Consider the following 14,566-nt stretch of genomic DNA (forward strand, 5'->3'; position numbering starts at 1 on the left):
AGGGCGAGCAATAAATACTGGGCTCGTTGGTGATCCCATGATCCCATGAATGCGTTTAAAAAGTGTACCTTGTGGTTACCAGAATGTGAACTATCTACAGACACACCAATTCTAGTTTAACACTGCTCAGGCTTGGTTTCAGTTTAATCAGTGTTATTTTAATGACTTTGCAGATAGTTTCACAACTTTTGGTGATAAAGCATCACCCTATCACTGTAGGCAATCACTCACTTTGAGTATAATAATATATTTTATAAACTGCAAAGAAAATGAATATGGAAACATTATTATTTTCATATTACTTGTACCAATGTGTAGGTTTCAGGAGAGCATAGATTGCATTTAGATATTATTTATTATGACTGAGGCTTTCTATTGAGGTAGCTACTTCAGAAATGATACATGAATTAAATTTTTCACAGAGCTACAGTAGATGGTCCTGTACTAACATTTACATACGTGCATGGATTTGTCAATCAGTACTCAAGACTTTATAATAGTATTAAAAACAGTTTCAGATGATTCAATTCATTTCTAATTTTAAAGGATCATCTTTGACAACAGTATCATGTATTACTTTCTCATGATGCAGCCTAGAATTAATTGCAATATTTCATCTTTTTGTTACAGGATTGCAACCATGAGCTACATTTTGATTGGTTCATTAACAAAAAAAGTTTTCTACTTGATTATTTAGTTCTAAAGGACAGTATCTAGTGGACAATATCCCCTGGTATTAGAACAGTATGGTCTGAACAGGTTGTCATAGCTTACTCTGAAATGTCATTATACTACATACTCAGTTAACAATGTAACAAGGAATTCTAAGCATTATCTCCATTATTTCAACATGCTTTTTATTTGAAAACATATTTAAAATTGTATTTTCAAAGACGTCAGGAGGGATGAATCTGGTCCAATGTCTTAGTTTTACCAACTGACATTAACTCTTTAATAGCTGGAGCTAGATACAATACCTCTTGTTGTTATATGGGATCAGAAAATTCTGCCTGGGTTCTCTCCTAACACAATTGTTATTCTGCTGGTGGTCCTATTATTGAAAGCAACCACAACATCTTGCCAAATGTCAATTTGAACTGTTTGATGTGCTCAGAAATTTGCTGATGTTCCACTTCAAATTTTTAACATCTTAAGAGAATAGGCAATTAACTTTGACCCAAGTAATAGCACTTTAATTTATAGCCCTTTCACATGAAACAGTAAACTTTCAGGAACTGGCACAATTGATCAGTGAAATACCAAGAAAACACAGTGTACTGTGGTTCAGAGCCCTTCTCCTTATATAAAAATACTGTGTGCTATAAAACTCCCCATTGGGTTATCAACACTATTGGAAACTAATCAAAGAACACTATCACAGATCTGAGTTAGGAATTTAAGGTCATGTGAACTTTGGACAAATGGAAACATTTTTATTTTCATTTGCAAATCTAAAAACCTTAGTTTCGAATTAAAAATTTGCACATAGGTATAATTGTGGATTTTTAATTGGCAAAGTGATATTTCACCAAGCATCTCAGTTTGGAAGTATAGAAGGCACTCATATCCCTTGTGATGAGCCTGATTTCTAGTCACATCAGTCTAGAGATTAAGTGAAAATTAGACCCCGTGATCTTTGGATTGATTCTACTATCTCACCCACAATCACGAATGTATAGCTGGTGATGCATTAGATGGGAATTGGAAAGCCTGGACTAAGTTGACATGCCCACCATTCCAATCTTTAGAGAATCTTGAGTTTACTTCCTTTCAATATTGGTCGGTCTCAGACCCTGTCTTCTGATATGCTTAAAGATTAGATTTTCCCTTGTGCTAAGCATTATTTTTGTAATTGTTCCAGTGTTAATAAATTTTTTTCTTGACTGTTGTGTGGGAAATACTGAGTGTAAATATCCTTTATACTCAAGTCTGTAAGCAAATTTATTGAAAGCAATGTTCACTGGGATGTTGATATTGAAAATATTGTTTATAGCTTCAGGAGAACCTTATTCAATAAATATTGACAGGTCACTATCCAGTAAAAGATACAAATGAGCAGTACTGAGCATACAGTAAATCTGACAAAATTGAGACAGCTCATGTTGAAATGGAAGTCATGATTCATCAATTCACAAAAATGTCATTCTTGATAGTCAGATAAAAAGGAGCCTTTTTTCTTTGATTTGCAAATAAGGTTTTTGATTACCATGTTATCAATGTGGATCAAATTTTTGAACAGATTTTTCTTTACACGTAATCTGAAAGAATTAATGCTTGCAATATGGAATTGATATCACTACCACCCAGGAAAAGTGTTTAGTTTGTTATGAGTCCAGGATCAGCATTTGCACAAAGCTTTATATGCTCAAATCAAATGCAACACAAATTCAACTTGGAACATGTGGAATAAACTAGGCTTGTCACAGGATTAGCAATCCTGTAGCTATATGGAACCGAATTATTGGTATTTACAAAAGGGGAAAAACAAATAGTTTACGGGATATTTATTGGAACATGAGAAAGTTGAACTGGGCTGAATCAAATTACAAAACAACACTTATGGAAGATTTACATTGTCCAGTTTCCAAACATTGTAGGAAATGAAAGCACAATCACTTCAAATATATTTCACAGGAGCCCCTCCTGGGATTATTGATTAATTCTCCTCTTGTATAGGATAAATGTTGGTTTTCCCTTAAATTGATAATCTTGAGAACTGTCTTGATAAATGAAAGATGAAAAGCTTTGACAAAATTGAATTTTTTAAGCAGTACTCAGGTTCTGTGCTATCAATTGGGTACTTAATATATTAAATATTGATTTTCTTAAATCATCGCAGATATTGCTGAAACTATGCATTTGTTATCCAATTTGATACTAACAATTCACTTTATAATGTTTCAGTTTAATTCAGATGAAAATGTATTAATTCTTGGATCTAGTTCAGGACGGATTTTCTAGGTCTTCCTGACAAGTACAATAGGTATAAAACATTACCTGTTGAACATGACTTTTATTTGCTTTTTGCAATATGGTGTTAATAAAAGAATGAAGAAACGTTAGCATTTATTAGAGGAGATTAAGCAGCTCAAATGATGCACAGCTGGAGAATTTTTGGCAACATTTGCATTGCGTACCATTTCTTAGAAAGACATGACATTCTTAAGGACATTTTAGTCATAACACGTTGAAAATTAACCACTGGGCGGCATGGTTGCTCAGTGGTTAGCACTGCTGCCTCATAGCACCATGAAACTGGGTTAGATTCCCACCTCGGGTAACTATATGTGTGGCGTTTGCACATTTTGTGCATGGGCTTCCTCCAGGTGCTCCGGTTTCCTCCCACAATCCAAAGATGTACAGGTTAAGTGAATTGACCATGCTACATTGTACCATACTGTTAGGTGCATCAGTCAAGGATAAATGTGGGGAATGGGTCTGGGTGGGTTACTCTTTAGAGGGTTGATGTGAACTTATTGGGCCAAATGGTCTGTTTCCACACTGCAGGGAATCTAATCTACTCTGCAAAATGGATTAATTCAGCCATTTTGTATTTTTATGAAATTTTACTCTGCTTAAAACCAAAGAAATACAACGTGAATTCAATTTGAACTATGGTACTATTGTTACATCGTGAGGTAACTAAATTTGAATTAGAGGCATGCTTACTTGCCTAACATGTGTAAACTGTGTCATGTTAGACAAATTATTTAAATTATCTAATGATGTTTTGGAACTCAGTATTCTGGGTGACGTATCCCATTGCTTCTCTCTCCTTGGGAAATATGTTTACAATGAAGACAGCTCGGTATCAGATGAAAGCAGAACACAAAATATGACCACCTTTGAAGGGAAGGAAAAAATTTTACAAATTGGGTTTCTTTACAATTTGGCAGAAATTTCTGTATGCTTGCTATGTTAGTTTCAAAAGGACTTGGACTCGATGTAAACTGCTTCCTTTTATGGAAAGGATGTACTTTCTTCAATATTCTTTGATGTGCCATTTTGTCTCCCCATGCAATCGGTACCTGCAGAAGTGATTATCTGCACTGCAGACTCTCTAACACAGCCCTCAAATACTATTCTACTTAATTGGCTGGAGAAGTGTGTGAGCTAAAGTGAATGAGTTGACCACAGGTCAATGAAACCCACAAAGTTTTTGCAGTTCTACACTTTGGTTGTGCACATAAATGGGCAACAATTCTGCTGGCTTTTAAAAGTGATTTCATTTCTTCAGTCAGAAATGTGAAAACTTGTATATTAAAACCAATGTGGTGTAACTTCACTGTCCCTGTATTTCAAAAAAGTGTTTTTTTTTATAATGATGCAACAATCGCTTTTACCTGTAATATCTGAACTGAAGTAATTTTGTTCTTTTTTAATCACTTGTAATTCTGCCACCATTAGGAGATGAATAATGTGGTTGAAAATGCATCTTAATTACTAGTTATGAAAAATGGCAGCTTTATCTTCATACAAAATCCTTCAAATGCCACTGATGAATGGCCTTAAATCAAGGGATAACTTCAGGTTGTACATATATCTTTCATAAATCACAACAGCATTACCAAGTGACTAATAAATGAGTACCCTATAGATTGTCAGGTATATTGCATTCTACAGCAACGATGTAATTGTCTTGTTGCTCAATCATCAGTGGAAGTGTTCTTCTTCATTGTAAACTGAATATCAGTCATGAATTGAGCATAACTCAGACATAGACTGCCACTGACTCCTGGATTTAGCATTCTGTTACTGATAAATTGTAGGAGGAGGAATTGGCAAAGAATTGCAAGACAAGTTTGAAAATTCATGTGTCAGAATTTTCTGATTCTAAGTGTTCTGTGGAGCAACTGTGCACAACTGCACTATTTATAAAAGATTGCTTCTTTCCCTTGAGAAAATCCAGGATACAAGTGGCATCATCTCTTTCTGTATATTGACATGTTGCACATGAAGCTATTCACTCAGTAAAACTAGTCTTGCCTTTTCCTTAAGTATTCAAATGAACCACTCAATGTCTTTTTAAATTACACAAAACCATAGGGAGAGCTATTAATCCAGATTTATTGTCTTGAGCTTGCGTATCTGTGTAAGAACAAGAATGTCCACTTAACAAAAACTTATAAAAAAATTCTATAAAACTGGCTATTGCATTGTCCGCTACAGCCACTAATCACAATTTTTACTTCAGTGTTGATTTTGTTTAATCTCTTGCTCAGCCACTCTTCTCTCAATAATATGAATACAGGGCAAAGTGATTCTTTTGTTAACTTATCAAGATGTCTATAAAACAAAAGGAAATGATAAAAATGTATCAATAGTTTGGAATGAAGTTTAACAATACGGAAAATGGGAAAATTTTACTTATGATTAAGCAGTCAAGGATTTGAGGATTATTGCAGCATTATAAATACAATGATAAAACTGTTCAGCGGAATACTGTAACTTATTATGTTCAGTGTTTGTATGTGTATTTGTTTCATAATACCTAAAACTAGGGCTTTCAAGGTTACTTGCTGACTATATGGTCACACTTACATTTAGGTCCTGTTAATCAACGTGATACTAACCAAGAAGGCAACTTTAGTCTGTTATTATTTGAAGCTAAAATACATTTGTGATACCTGTGTGTAAATATGATTAAAACTGAGCAATTTTCTTTTGCTACGTTTCATATATTTATAGAATGACCTTTCACAGCATAAGATCTTAAAGGCACAGGTCTCTATAACATCTTTTCTTTCAATATCAAGTCGTCAACATCTGATGGATATCAATTGCCAAGTGCTTCTGCTCACTTGGACAACTGCTTGCTTAGTTTTACTGAACCTTGAAAACCCTTCCTAAAATATATTTTATATATATATATAAAAAAGTAAGAACTGAGATACCTGAAGTTATAATCCAATGGAAAATATAAAATATCTGACAACTTGCAAAACCATGCAATAAAAGTAAAGCGTAGTCTGTTAACAAAAGCTTTTCTGTTAGTGAATGCTTGGTGCTGGCCTTGTCCATCATCACTTGGTGAGGCGTTTTGCTACATCTGCATAAGCAATTTCAATTTCTTTGTCTCCAGGACAAGTATTTGTGAACTCATCCCTGGTGTAAGCATTCTGCAGGTATCGCCAGATTCCCGTCATGGATTTGGGAATATCGAAGTTCCGGTATTTCTTTGCTACAACCTACCAGAAAAAAGGAACTTGTATTTATATATTATCTTTTCATATCAGGAAAGCCCTGAGCACTTTTAAAAAAAGTCCTGCAAAACAACATTTTTCATGTTTCAATCTAATGTGCATTTCTCATCAGTTCATTGATTTGTGATGAGCACTGTGAAATATTATTGAATGTACCATCGATTTCAGTTTTAATGTCATCATCTGTCAATATATATTTCCTACTTAAGTTACACAATTCTAACTACTAGCAAAGATGTAGAAGTCACAATGATGAAGTTGTTCCATAAGCTCCACAGAAAATGAAAGAAAATAACAGGTACAAGAAAATGATTACAAGACTTTCATTTTATTTCCAGGTTATGGAGTGGAAGCATATGGGCTATTTGATGAGATTGTAGCCTTGTTATCATTTGCAATTGTCCATTCTTTACTTCGCTCAGAAATGATTAGAACATTTGCACACAGTGGGGTCCACAAGGATTGAGAATAATGTATTAACATTAACCTGGATTGAGGATTGGCTAACAGTTAGACACCAGGTGTCTGGTTAAGGACCAGTGTTTTATGCCTACTACAGAACTATTTACAAGCTCTATAAATGACTAAGAAAGCAGGACAGAGTGTTAATCACTGATTAAACAATGTTAGTTAGGGGCATAAATTGTTGGGAGGACACAAAGTGGCTGCAAAAGGGATAAAAGGCAAGTTAAATGATTGGACAAACAATTGAGACAAAGCACAATATTGAGAAACTTTAGGTTATTCACTTTGGTATAAAGAATGGAAAAGCAGAATATGTCAAATTGTGAGAGAGGTTCAAATATTGGCTGCTCAGAGTGATTTAAGTTTAAAATCTCACAACACCAGGTTATAGTCCAACAGGTTTAATTGGAAGCACACTAGCTTTCGGAGCGACGCTCCTTCATCAGGTGATTGTGGAGGGCTCGATTGTAACACAGAATTTATAGCAAAAATTTACAGTGTGATGTAACTGAAATTATACATTGAAGAATTGATTGTCTGTTAAGCCTTTCATCTGTTAGAATACAGTGATAGTTTCACTTCTTTCATGTGTAAATCACAAAACCTTTTTTTTAAAACGTTGCATTCTCGGGTTAGCTGTTAACAATGGTGATAGCTAGACAATATGTTGAAGGTGTTAGCCCCCTGTGTTCTCTTGTACTCCATACAACCCTGTCACTGTAGGCGCTGCAAGACGTGTCAGAGTGTGGACATAGATACCACCATTATGCGTGGGCACACCTCCCACCTTGTACATGGAGGTACTCATGTGACTCACCCAACGTTGTCTGTCTTATACGTTGCAGGCAAGGATGCCCGGAGGCATGGTACATTGGGGAAACTGAGCAAAGGCTACAACAACGGATGAATGGGCACGGCACAACAATCAACAGACAGGAGGGTTCCCTCCCAGTTGGGAACATTTCAGAGGTCCAGGACATTCGGCCTCAGACCTTCGGGTGACCATCCTCCAAGGCGGACTTCAGGACAGGCAGCAGCGAAAAGTGGCCTAGCAGAGGCTGATAGCTATGTTCGGTACCCATAGGGAGGGCCTCAACCAGGACCTTCGGTTCATGTCACATTACAGGTGACCACCATTGCACTATACACACACACAGGTACTCCTACACACACACACACAGGCATTCCTATACACACATACACACGGACACACATATACACAGACACGCACACAGACACCCACACACACCCTTACAGACACACACACTCCCACACTCTCACATGCACCCTCTCACAGACTTAAGACACTCTGCACTCACTACACACACACACACATACACTTTCTCATACTCACAATCCCCAACCCAGACAAACACACACACAGACAGACAGACAAAGACCCACATGCACGCATATATTTTGTGGGGTGAATTTATACTTTCAGGGTTACATTGTACTTTGCTCAAAAACTGCATGCATTCATGTAGAACTCTGAGCTCAAAAACTGCATGAATTCATGTAAAACTCCGTCATCTCACTTTTTAGATTAGAATCAATCTAAACATCAGTCCAAAACCGGCATCTCCAAATCAGAGTGATTTAGGTGTTCTCATGCAAGAAACATTGAACTGCGGCACACAAGTAGAGCAAGCAGTTAGAAAGGCAAATGAGTGTTTGTTTTTATCGTGCACAGGGATTGCTGTATAAACTAAGGGTGTTTTTTCTGCAATTATATTTATGTTTGGGTTCCTAGATCACCAGGTATAATATTGCTTTTCTTATCTGAGGAAGCATATATTTGTCTTGGTGGGAGTGCAACAAAGGTTCATGAGTTTAACCCCTGGGTGAGATGGTCGTCCTATGTGGTGAGACAAGATATATATAGTTTCTGATATTTAAGAGAGTGAGAAGTAATCTAACTAAAATGTATACAACTCTTCGAGGACATTTAGAACTGTAATAATAGAGAAATTTCTTCACTCAGAGGATTGTGACTCATTGAACTTCTCTCTGCTAGAGGCCTGCAGATGTACAGTTGTTGAGAATGTCCAAAGCTTCATTTGATGGGTGTTTTGGGAACGAAGGAAATGAAAAGATATAAAGGTAGAGTGGGAAAGTGGTGTTAATATGGGCCAAAGGGCCTATTGCTGTGCTGTAAAAATGCTGTTACTCTCTAAGACTATATTCAGAAGATCAGCCATGATCCCACTAAACAGCAAATCAAAACTCATGGTGCCAAGTGATGTACTCCTGCCTTTATGTCTTATGTCCTTCATGCTCTCATCGGTCCATGTTCTCATTCTACAAAAAATGAAACAACTATGGTATCCAACCCACACAGATAGGATCTAATGGTAAACATAAAGAAATATTTCCTGAAACTAAATGCACAAAATGTTTGTTGCTTTATTGCTGGCTCTCTATAGGGCAAAGAAGGATGCTTCACAAAGATAGCAACAATGTTAAAGTTGCTGGCTTACCATCAAATTATTTTGCAGTCTGGATCACTAATCTGTTTTTATATTTTCTCTACTTCTTTACTTTATTTTGATAAGCAGGATGGCCCAGAGTGAAAAAAGTCCCCTGACTTGGTACTTACTGATTGGCAATTATTTAAGTCCTGATTTTAGCTCCCTCTGCCTAGTGGGAACAAGATGAGGGACAGTTACAATAGCGTAAGGGACCATGGTAAGGATAGCCACACCAAGCCAGCAAGTTCCTCTTTAAATATGCGGATTGGACTCCAGTTGCACCACTGACACCCAATCTGTTGTTCTAGTGGGTGGCCTGAACTTGGAAGCAATGACAATTTCCTAGTTTGATCAAAACTGCCAGGAATTGAAGCATGGACCAGGAAAAGTGCAGGCTGGTGAGATTTATTGAAAAAAATACTAGATTCATCTTTCCTTATTGGCCAGAAGGAATTGAAGGGCTAAGTGCTAGAAACCATTTCACTGCACTGCTAAGTCTGAGTGCAAACACACCTAAAGAGAAACAAGGTGCCAAGTTGTTCTGGATCACCAGGTCCTGCACCAAATGCTTTCCTCCCTGGTACACATCTGCACAGTTGACTGGTTCAAAACGCAGTGTGAAATAACTCATTACCTTGACAATGTGAAGCTTCGGCAGCAGATTGCAGTCTGCTAGCGTCATCTCATTTCCATCCAGAAACTTGCGGCTGGAAGCCTTGACATCATCCATGCTGTCAGCGTCAATCTCTTCAGGGAGGGGTGTGTTCAAATACTCATCCAGCTTCTGCAGTGTTTTCAGCAGGCCTTTCTCCAGAGCTGTCGAAATGGGAATGAAAACACGATACAGTAAACTTCAGTTCAGCATTTGTAACTGATCCATTAAAATGTTCCAGAGAAGTATACATTTAAAATATTTGGCTACAGGATCTGAAATTTTCTCCCTAAACCTCATTGCCTCTCTCCTATAACAGATGGCCCTGTAACCCTAGCTCCTGCCCACGTTTTTAGCCAGCTGTCATAATATCCCCTTATGTGTCTTATGTCAAATTTTACTTGATAATACTCCTGCGAACTGCTTTCAGGTGTTTTAATTCTTCAAAGCAGCTTTATGAATGTGAGTTTTTATCAAATAACCAGATCAGCTTCTAGGAAATGCCACTTGTAATGATTCCACTTTCATCATTAATACCCCCTCTAAACCCACCTTTGGTTTCATTTATTGTGCCAATGCCACGCTGTTTTAACTTGTACTATAATCCCTATTGCCAGCTAATCACACCTGCCTTACATAGAACAATATCGCACAGGAACCAGCTCTTCGGCCCATCATGTCTATGCTGAGCATGATGCCATTCTAAACTAATCCCATCTGCCCGCACATGTTCATATCCCTCGATTGCCTGCCCTTTGATGCATCTGTCTAAATGTCTCATAAATATTGCTATTGTATTTGTTTCCACCACCTTCCCTGGCAGTGTATTCCATACACTTACTACACTCTATGTAAAAAGCACTTGCTTCACACATCTGACCTTCTAGTAGTAACAATAAAAATTTGTCCACCCTCTCCTTATAAGTAATACACTCTAATGTCAGCAACGTCCTGGTAAATCATTGTTGTACCCTTCCCAAAACCTCCACATCTTTTCCTATAGTGTGGCAACCAGAACTGCACACAATATTTCAAATGTGGCCTAATTAAAGATTTAAACAGCTTATCGATTTTTACACTCAATGCCTTGACAGATGAAAGCAAGCATGCCGTATGCCTTCTTTACTACCTTATCCATTTGAGTTGCCACTGTCAAGGGGCTATGGTCTTGCACCTCATGATCTCTCTATCACATCAATGCTCTCGAGGGTCCTGCCATTTATTGTATACCATCCTCTTGCATTTGACCCCTCCAAAATGCACCACTTCACACTTTTCCAGATTAAACTACATCTGCCATTTCTCTGCCCAATTTTCCAACAGATCTATTACCTGCAGTATCCTTTGCCAACCTTTCTCATCATCCACAACTCCACCAATTTTCATGTTGTCTGATAATTTACGAAGGAGGAGAAAGTGAGGTCTGCAGATGCTGGAGATCAGAGCTGGAAATGTGTTGCTGGAAAAGCGCAGCAGGTCAGGCAGCATCCAGGGAACAGGAAAATCGACGTTTCGGGCATAAGCCCTTCTTCAGGAATGAAGAAAGTTTGTCCAGCAGGCTAAGATAAAAGGTAGGGAGGAGGGACTTGGGGGGAGGGGCTTCGGAAATGTGATAGGTGGGAAGAGGTCAAGGTGAGGGTGATAGGTCAGACTGGGGTGGGGGCGGAGAGGTCGGGAAGAAGATCTCAGGTTAGGAAGGCGGTGCTGAATTTGATGGATTTGACTGAGACGGGGTGGGGGGAGGGGAAATGAGGAAACTGGTGAAATCCGAGTTCATCCCTTGTGGTTGGAGGGTTCCTAGCCGGAAGATGAGGCGTTCTTCCTCCAACCGTCGTTTTGTTATGGTCTGACGATGGAGGAGTCCAAAGACCTGCATATCCTTGGTGGAGTGGGAGGGGGAATTGAAATATTGAGCTACAGGGTGGTTGGGTTGGTTGGTCCAGGTGTCCCAGAGGTGTTCTCTGAAACGTTCCGCAAGTAGTCGGCCTGTCTCCCCAATATAGAGGAGGCCACATCAGGTGCAGAGGATGCAATAGATGATATGTTTGAGGTGCAGGTGAATCTGTGGCGGATATGGAAGTTTCCTTTGGGGCCTTGGAGGGAGGTGAGGGGGGAGGTGTGGGCGCAAGTCTTGCACCTCCTGCGGTTGCAGGGGAAGGTGCCGAGAGTGGAGGTTGGGTTGGTGGGGGGTGTGGATCTGATGAGGGAGTCACGGAGGGAGTGGTCTTTACGGAATGCTGATAGGGGAAGGGAGGGAAATATATCCTTGGTGGTGGGGTCCGTTTGGAGGTAGCGGAAATTACGGCGGATGATGCACTGTACATGGAGATTGGTGGGGTGGTAGGTGAGGACCAGTGGGGTTCTGTCCTGGTGGCGGTTGGAGGGGCGGGGTTCAAGGGCGGAGGAGCGGGAAGTGGAAGAGATGCGATGGAGGGCATCGTCGACCACGTCGGGGGGGAAATTGCGGTCCCTGAAGAAGGAGGCCATCTGGGTTGTGCGTTTTTGGAACTGGTCCTCCTGGGAGCAGATGCGGCGGAGTCGAAGGAATTGGGAGAATGGGATGGCGTTTTTACAGGGGGCAGGATGGGAGGAGGTGTAGTCCAGGTAGCTGTGGGAGTCGGTCGGTTTGTAGTAGATGTCCGTGTTGATTCGGTCGCCTGAGATAGAAATAGAGAGGTCAAGGAAGGGGAGGGAGGAATCTGAGACTGTCCAGGTGAATTTGAGGTCGGGGTGGAAGGTGTTGGTGAAGTGGATGAACTGTTCAACTTCCTCGTGGGAGCACGAGGCGGCGCCGATACAGTCATCGATGTAGCGGAGGAAAAGGTGGGGGGTGGGGCCAGTGTAGTTGCGGAAGATGGATTGTTCCACATATCCTACGAAGAGGCAGGCATAGCTGGGGCCCATGCGGGTGCCCATGGCTACTCCTTTCGTTTGGAGGAAGTGGGAGGATTGGAAAGAGAAGTTGTTCAGGGTGAGGACCAGTTCAGTCAGTCGAAGGAGGGTGTCAGTGGAAGGGTACTGGTCGGTACGGCGGGAAAGAAAGAAGCGGAGGGCTTTGAGTCCTTCGTGATGGGGGATGGAGTTGTACAGGGACTGGATGTCCATGGTGAAAATAAGGCGTTGGGGACCGGGGAAGCGAAAATCATGGAGCAGGTGGAGGGCATGGGTGGTGTCCCGAACGTAGGTGGGGAGTTCTTGGACTAATCAGACAACCTAAAGTTTCACCTAGGGGTCCCAACACTGATCCTTGCAGAATACCACCGGTCACAGAACACCAGTCTGAAAAGCACCCATCCACAACTATCCTTTGTCTTCTATGACCAAATCAATTTTGTATCAAAATTACCAACTCACCATGGATTCCATATAACTTAATATTCTTGACCAGCCTGCATGTGGGATCTTGTCAAATGCTTTGGTAAAGTCCATGTAGACAACATCCACTGCTCTACCTTCATCAATCATCTTTGACACTTCTTCAAAAAGCTCAATCATATTTGTGAGACAGGACGTCCCCCACACAAAGCCATTCTGATTATCCCTAATAAGTCCATTCTTTTCCAAATGCAAGTTAATCCTGCCCCTAAGAATCTTCTCCAATAATTTTCCACCACTGATGTAAGGCTCAGTGGACTATAATTTCTTGAATTATCTCTGTTGCCTTAGGAACAACATTCGTTGGTCTTCTGGGATCCCACTGTGACTAAAGAAAGTTTCTGTCAAGGCCCCAGCAATCTCTTCTTTTAGTATCCTAGGATGGATCCCATCAAGCCCTGAAGACTTATCTACTTTAATGTTTACCAAGTCGCCCAACACCTCCTCTTTCTTAATATCAACATCCCCTAGAGTATCATCATACCCATCCTTAATCTTAGCATCATCCATGTCCTTCTCCTTGGTGAACACGGATGCAAAGTACTCACTTAGGACTTCACCCATATTTTCAGGATTGAATTTATGCATGGAGCCTATGTCCTTGAGTGGTCCTACCCTTTCCCTTTAGAGATAGTGAGATCTGCAGCTGCTGGAGATTAGCGTTGAGAGTATGTTGCTGGAAAAGCTCAGCAGGTCAGGCAGCATCCAAGGAGTAGGAAAATCGATGTTTTGGGCCAGAAAACCTGATGAAGGGCTCCGGCCCAAAATGTCGATTCTCCTGCTCCTTGGATGCTGCCTGACCTGCTGTGCTTTTCCAGCAACACACTCTCACCAACTACTCTTTCCCTACCTATACTCTAATATGTAAAATGACTTGGTATTCTTTTTAATTCTACTTGCCAAGAACATTTAATGGCACATTTTAGCTCTCCTAATTCCTTGTTTAAGGTCTTCCTTTCTTCTTTTATGTTCCTTAAGAGCCTTGTCCGATTTCAGTTTCCTAAACCTTACATATGCTTCCTTTTAGATTTTGACTCTTGTCATCCAGGGTTTCCAAATGTTGCCATCCTTATCGTTCATCCTCACAGGAACATGCTGTACTTGAATTCTGATCAACTGGCTTTCAAAGGATTCCCACATGTTATATGTGAATTTACCCTCAAACAGCCACCCCAAACTACTTTCTCGAGTATCTGCCTAATACTATTATAATTTGCTTTGCAACCATTTAGCACTTACACCTGAGGACCAGTCTTCTTCTTGTCCACAACTATGTTAAAATTTACTGAACTATGATCACTATTCCCAAAATGCTCCCTTACTGAAACATTGATCCCTTGTCATTCCACAATATAAGATACAGTGTGGTCCCTTCCCAACTTGTAATATCTACAATTGTT

General features: G+C 39.9%; 1 protein-coding gene and 1 long non-coding RNA gene across 2 annotated transcripts in view; one reads left to right on the plus strand and one right to left on the minus strand.

The window, feature by feature from the left end:
- The window catches only part of LOC148142170 (uncharacterized), a 29,056-nt gene extending 20,955 nt beyond the window's left edge, over positions 1 to 8,101 (plus strand). The window contains exon 3 of the long non-coding RNA XR_015752155.1: positions 7,514 to 8,101. This is a non-coding gene — a long non-coding RNA (uncharacterized LOC148142170). The remainder of the gene's footprint in view (positions 1 to 7,513) is intronic.
- clic4 (CLIC family member 4) overlaps positions 5,051 to 14,566 on the minus strand; it is a 139,948-nt gene continuing 130,432 nt past the window's right edge. Inside the window, exons 5-6 of the mRNA XM_043717655.2 lie at positions 9,774 to 9,955; positions 5,051 to 6,188 (exon numbers count right to left, since the gene is read on the minus strand). Of these exons, the coding sequence (XP_043573590.1) occupies positions 6,024 to 6,188; positions 9,774 to 9,955 (347 nt within the window). The 3' untranslated portion in view covers positions 5,051 to 6,023. The remainder of the gene's footprint in view (positions 6,189 to 9,773; positions 9,956 to 14,566) is intronic.

This window comes from Chiloscyllium plagiosum, unplaced genomic scaffold (genome assembly GCF_037043375.1).
Source record: "Chiloscyllium plagiosum isolate Xiang-an unplaced genomic scaffold, Cpla_swu_hap1 HiC_scaffold_30, whole genome shotgun sequence".
In the NCBI taxonomy this organism is placed as follows: Eukaryota; Metazoa; Chordata; class Chondrichthyes; order Orectolobiformes; family Hemiscylliidae; genus Chiloscyllium; species Chiloscyllium plagiosum.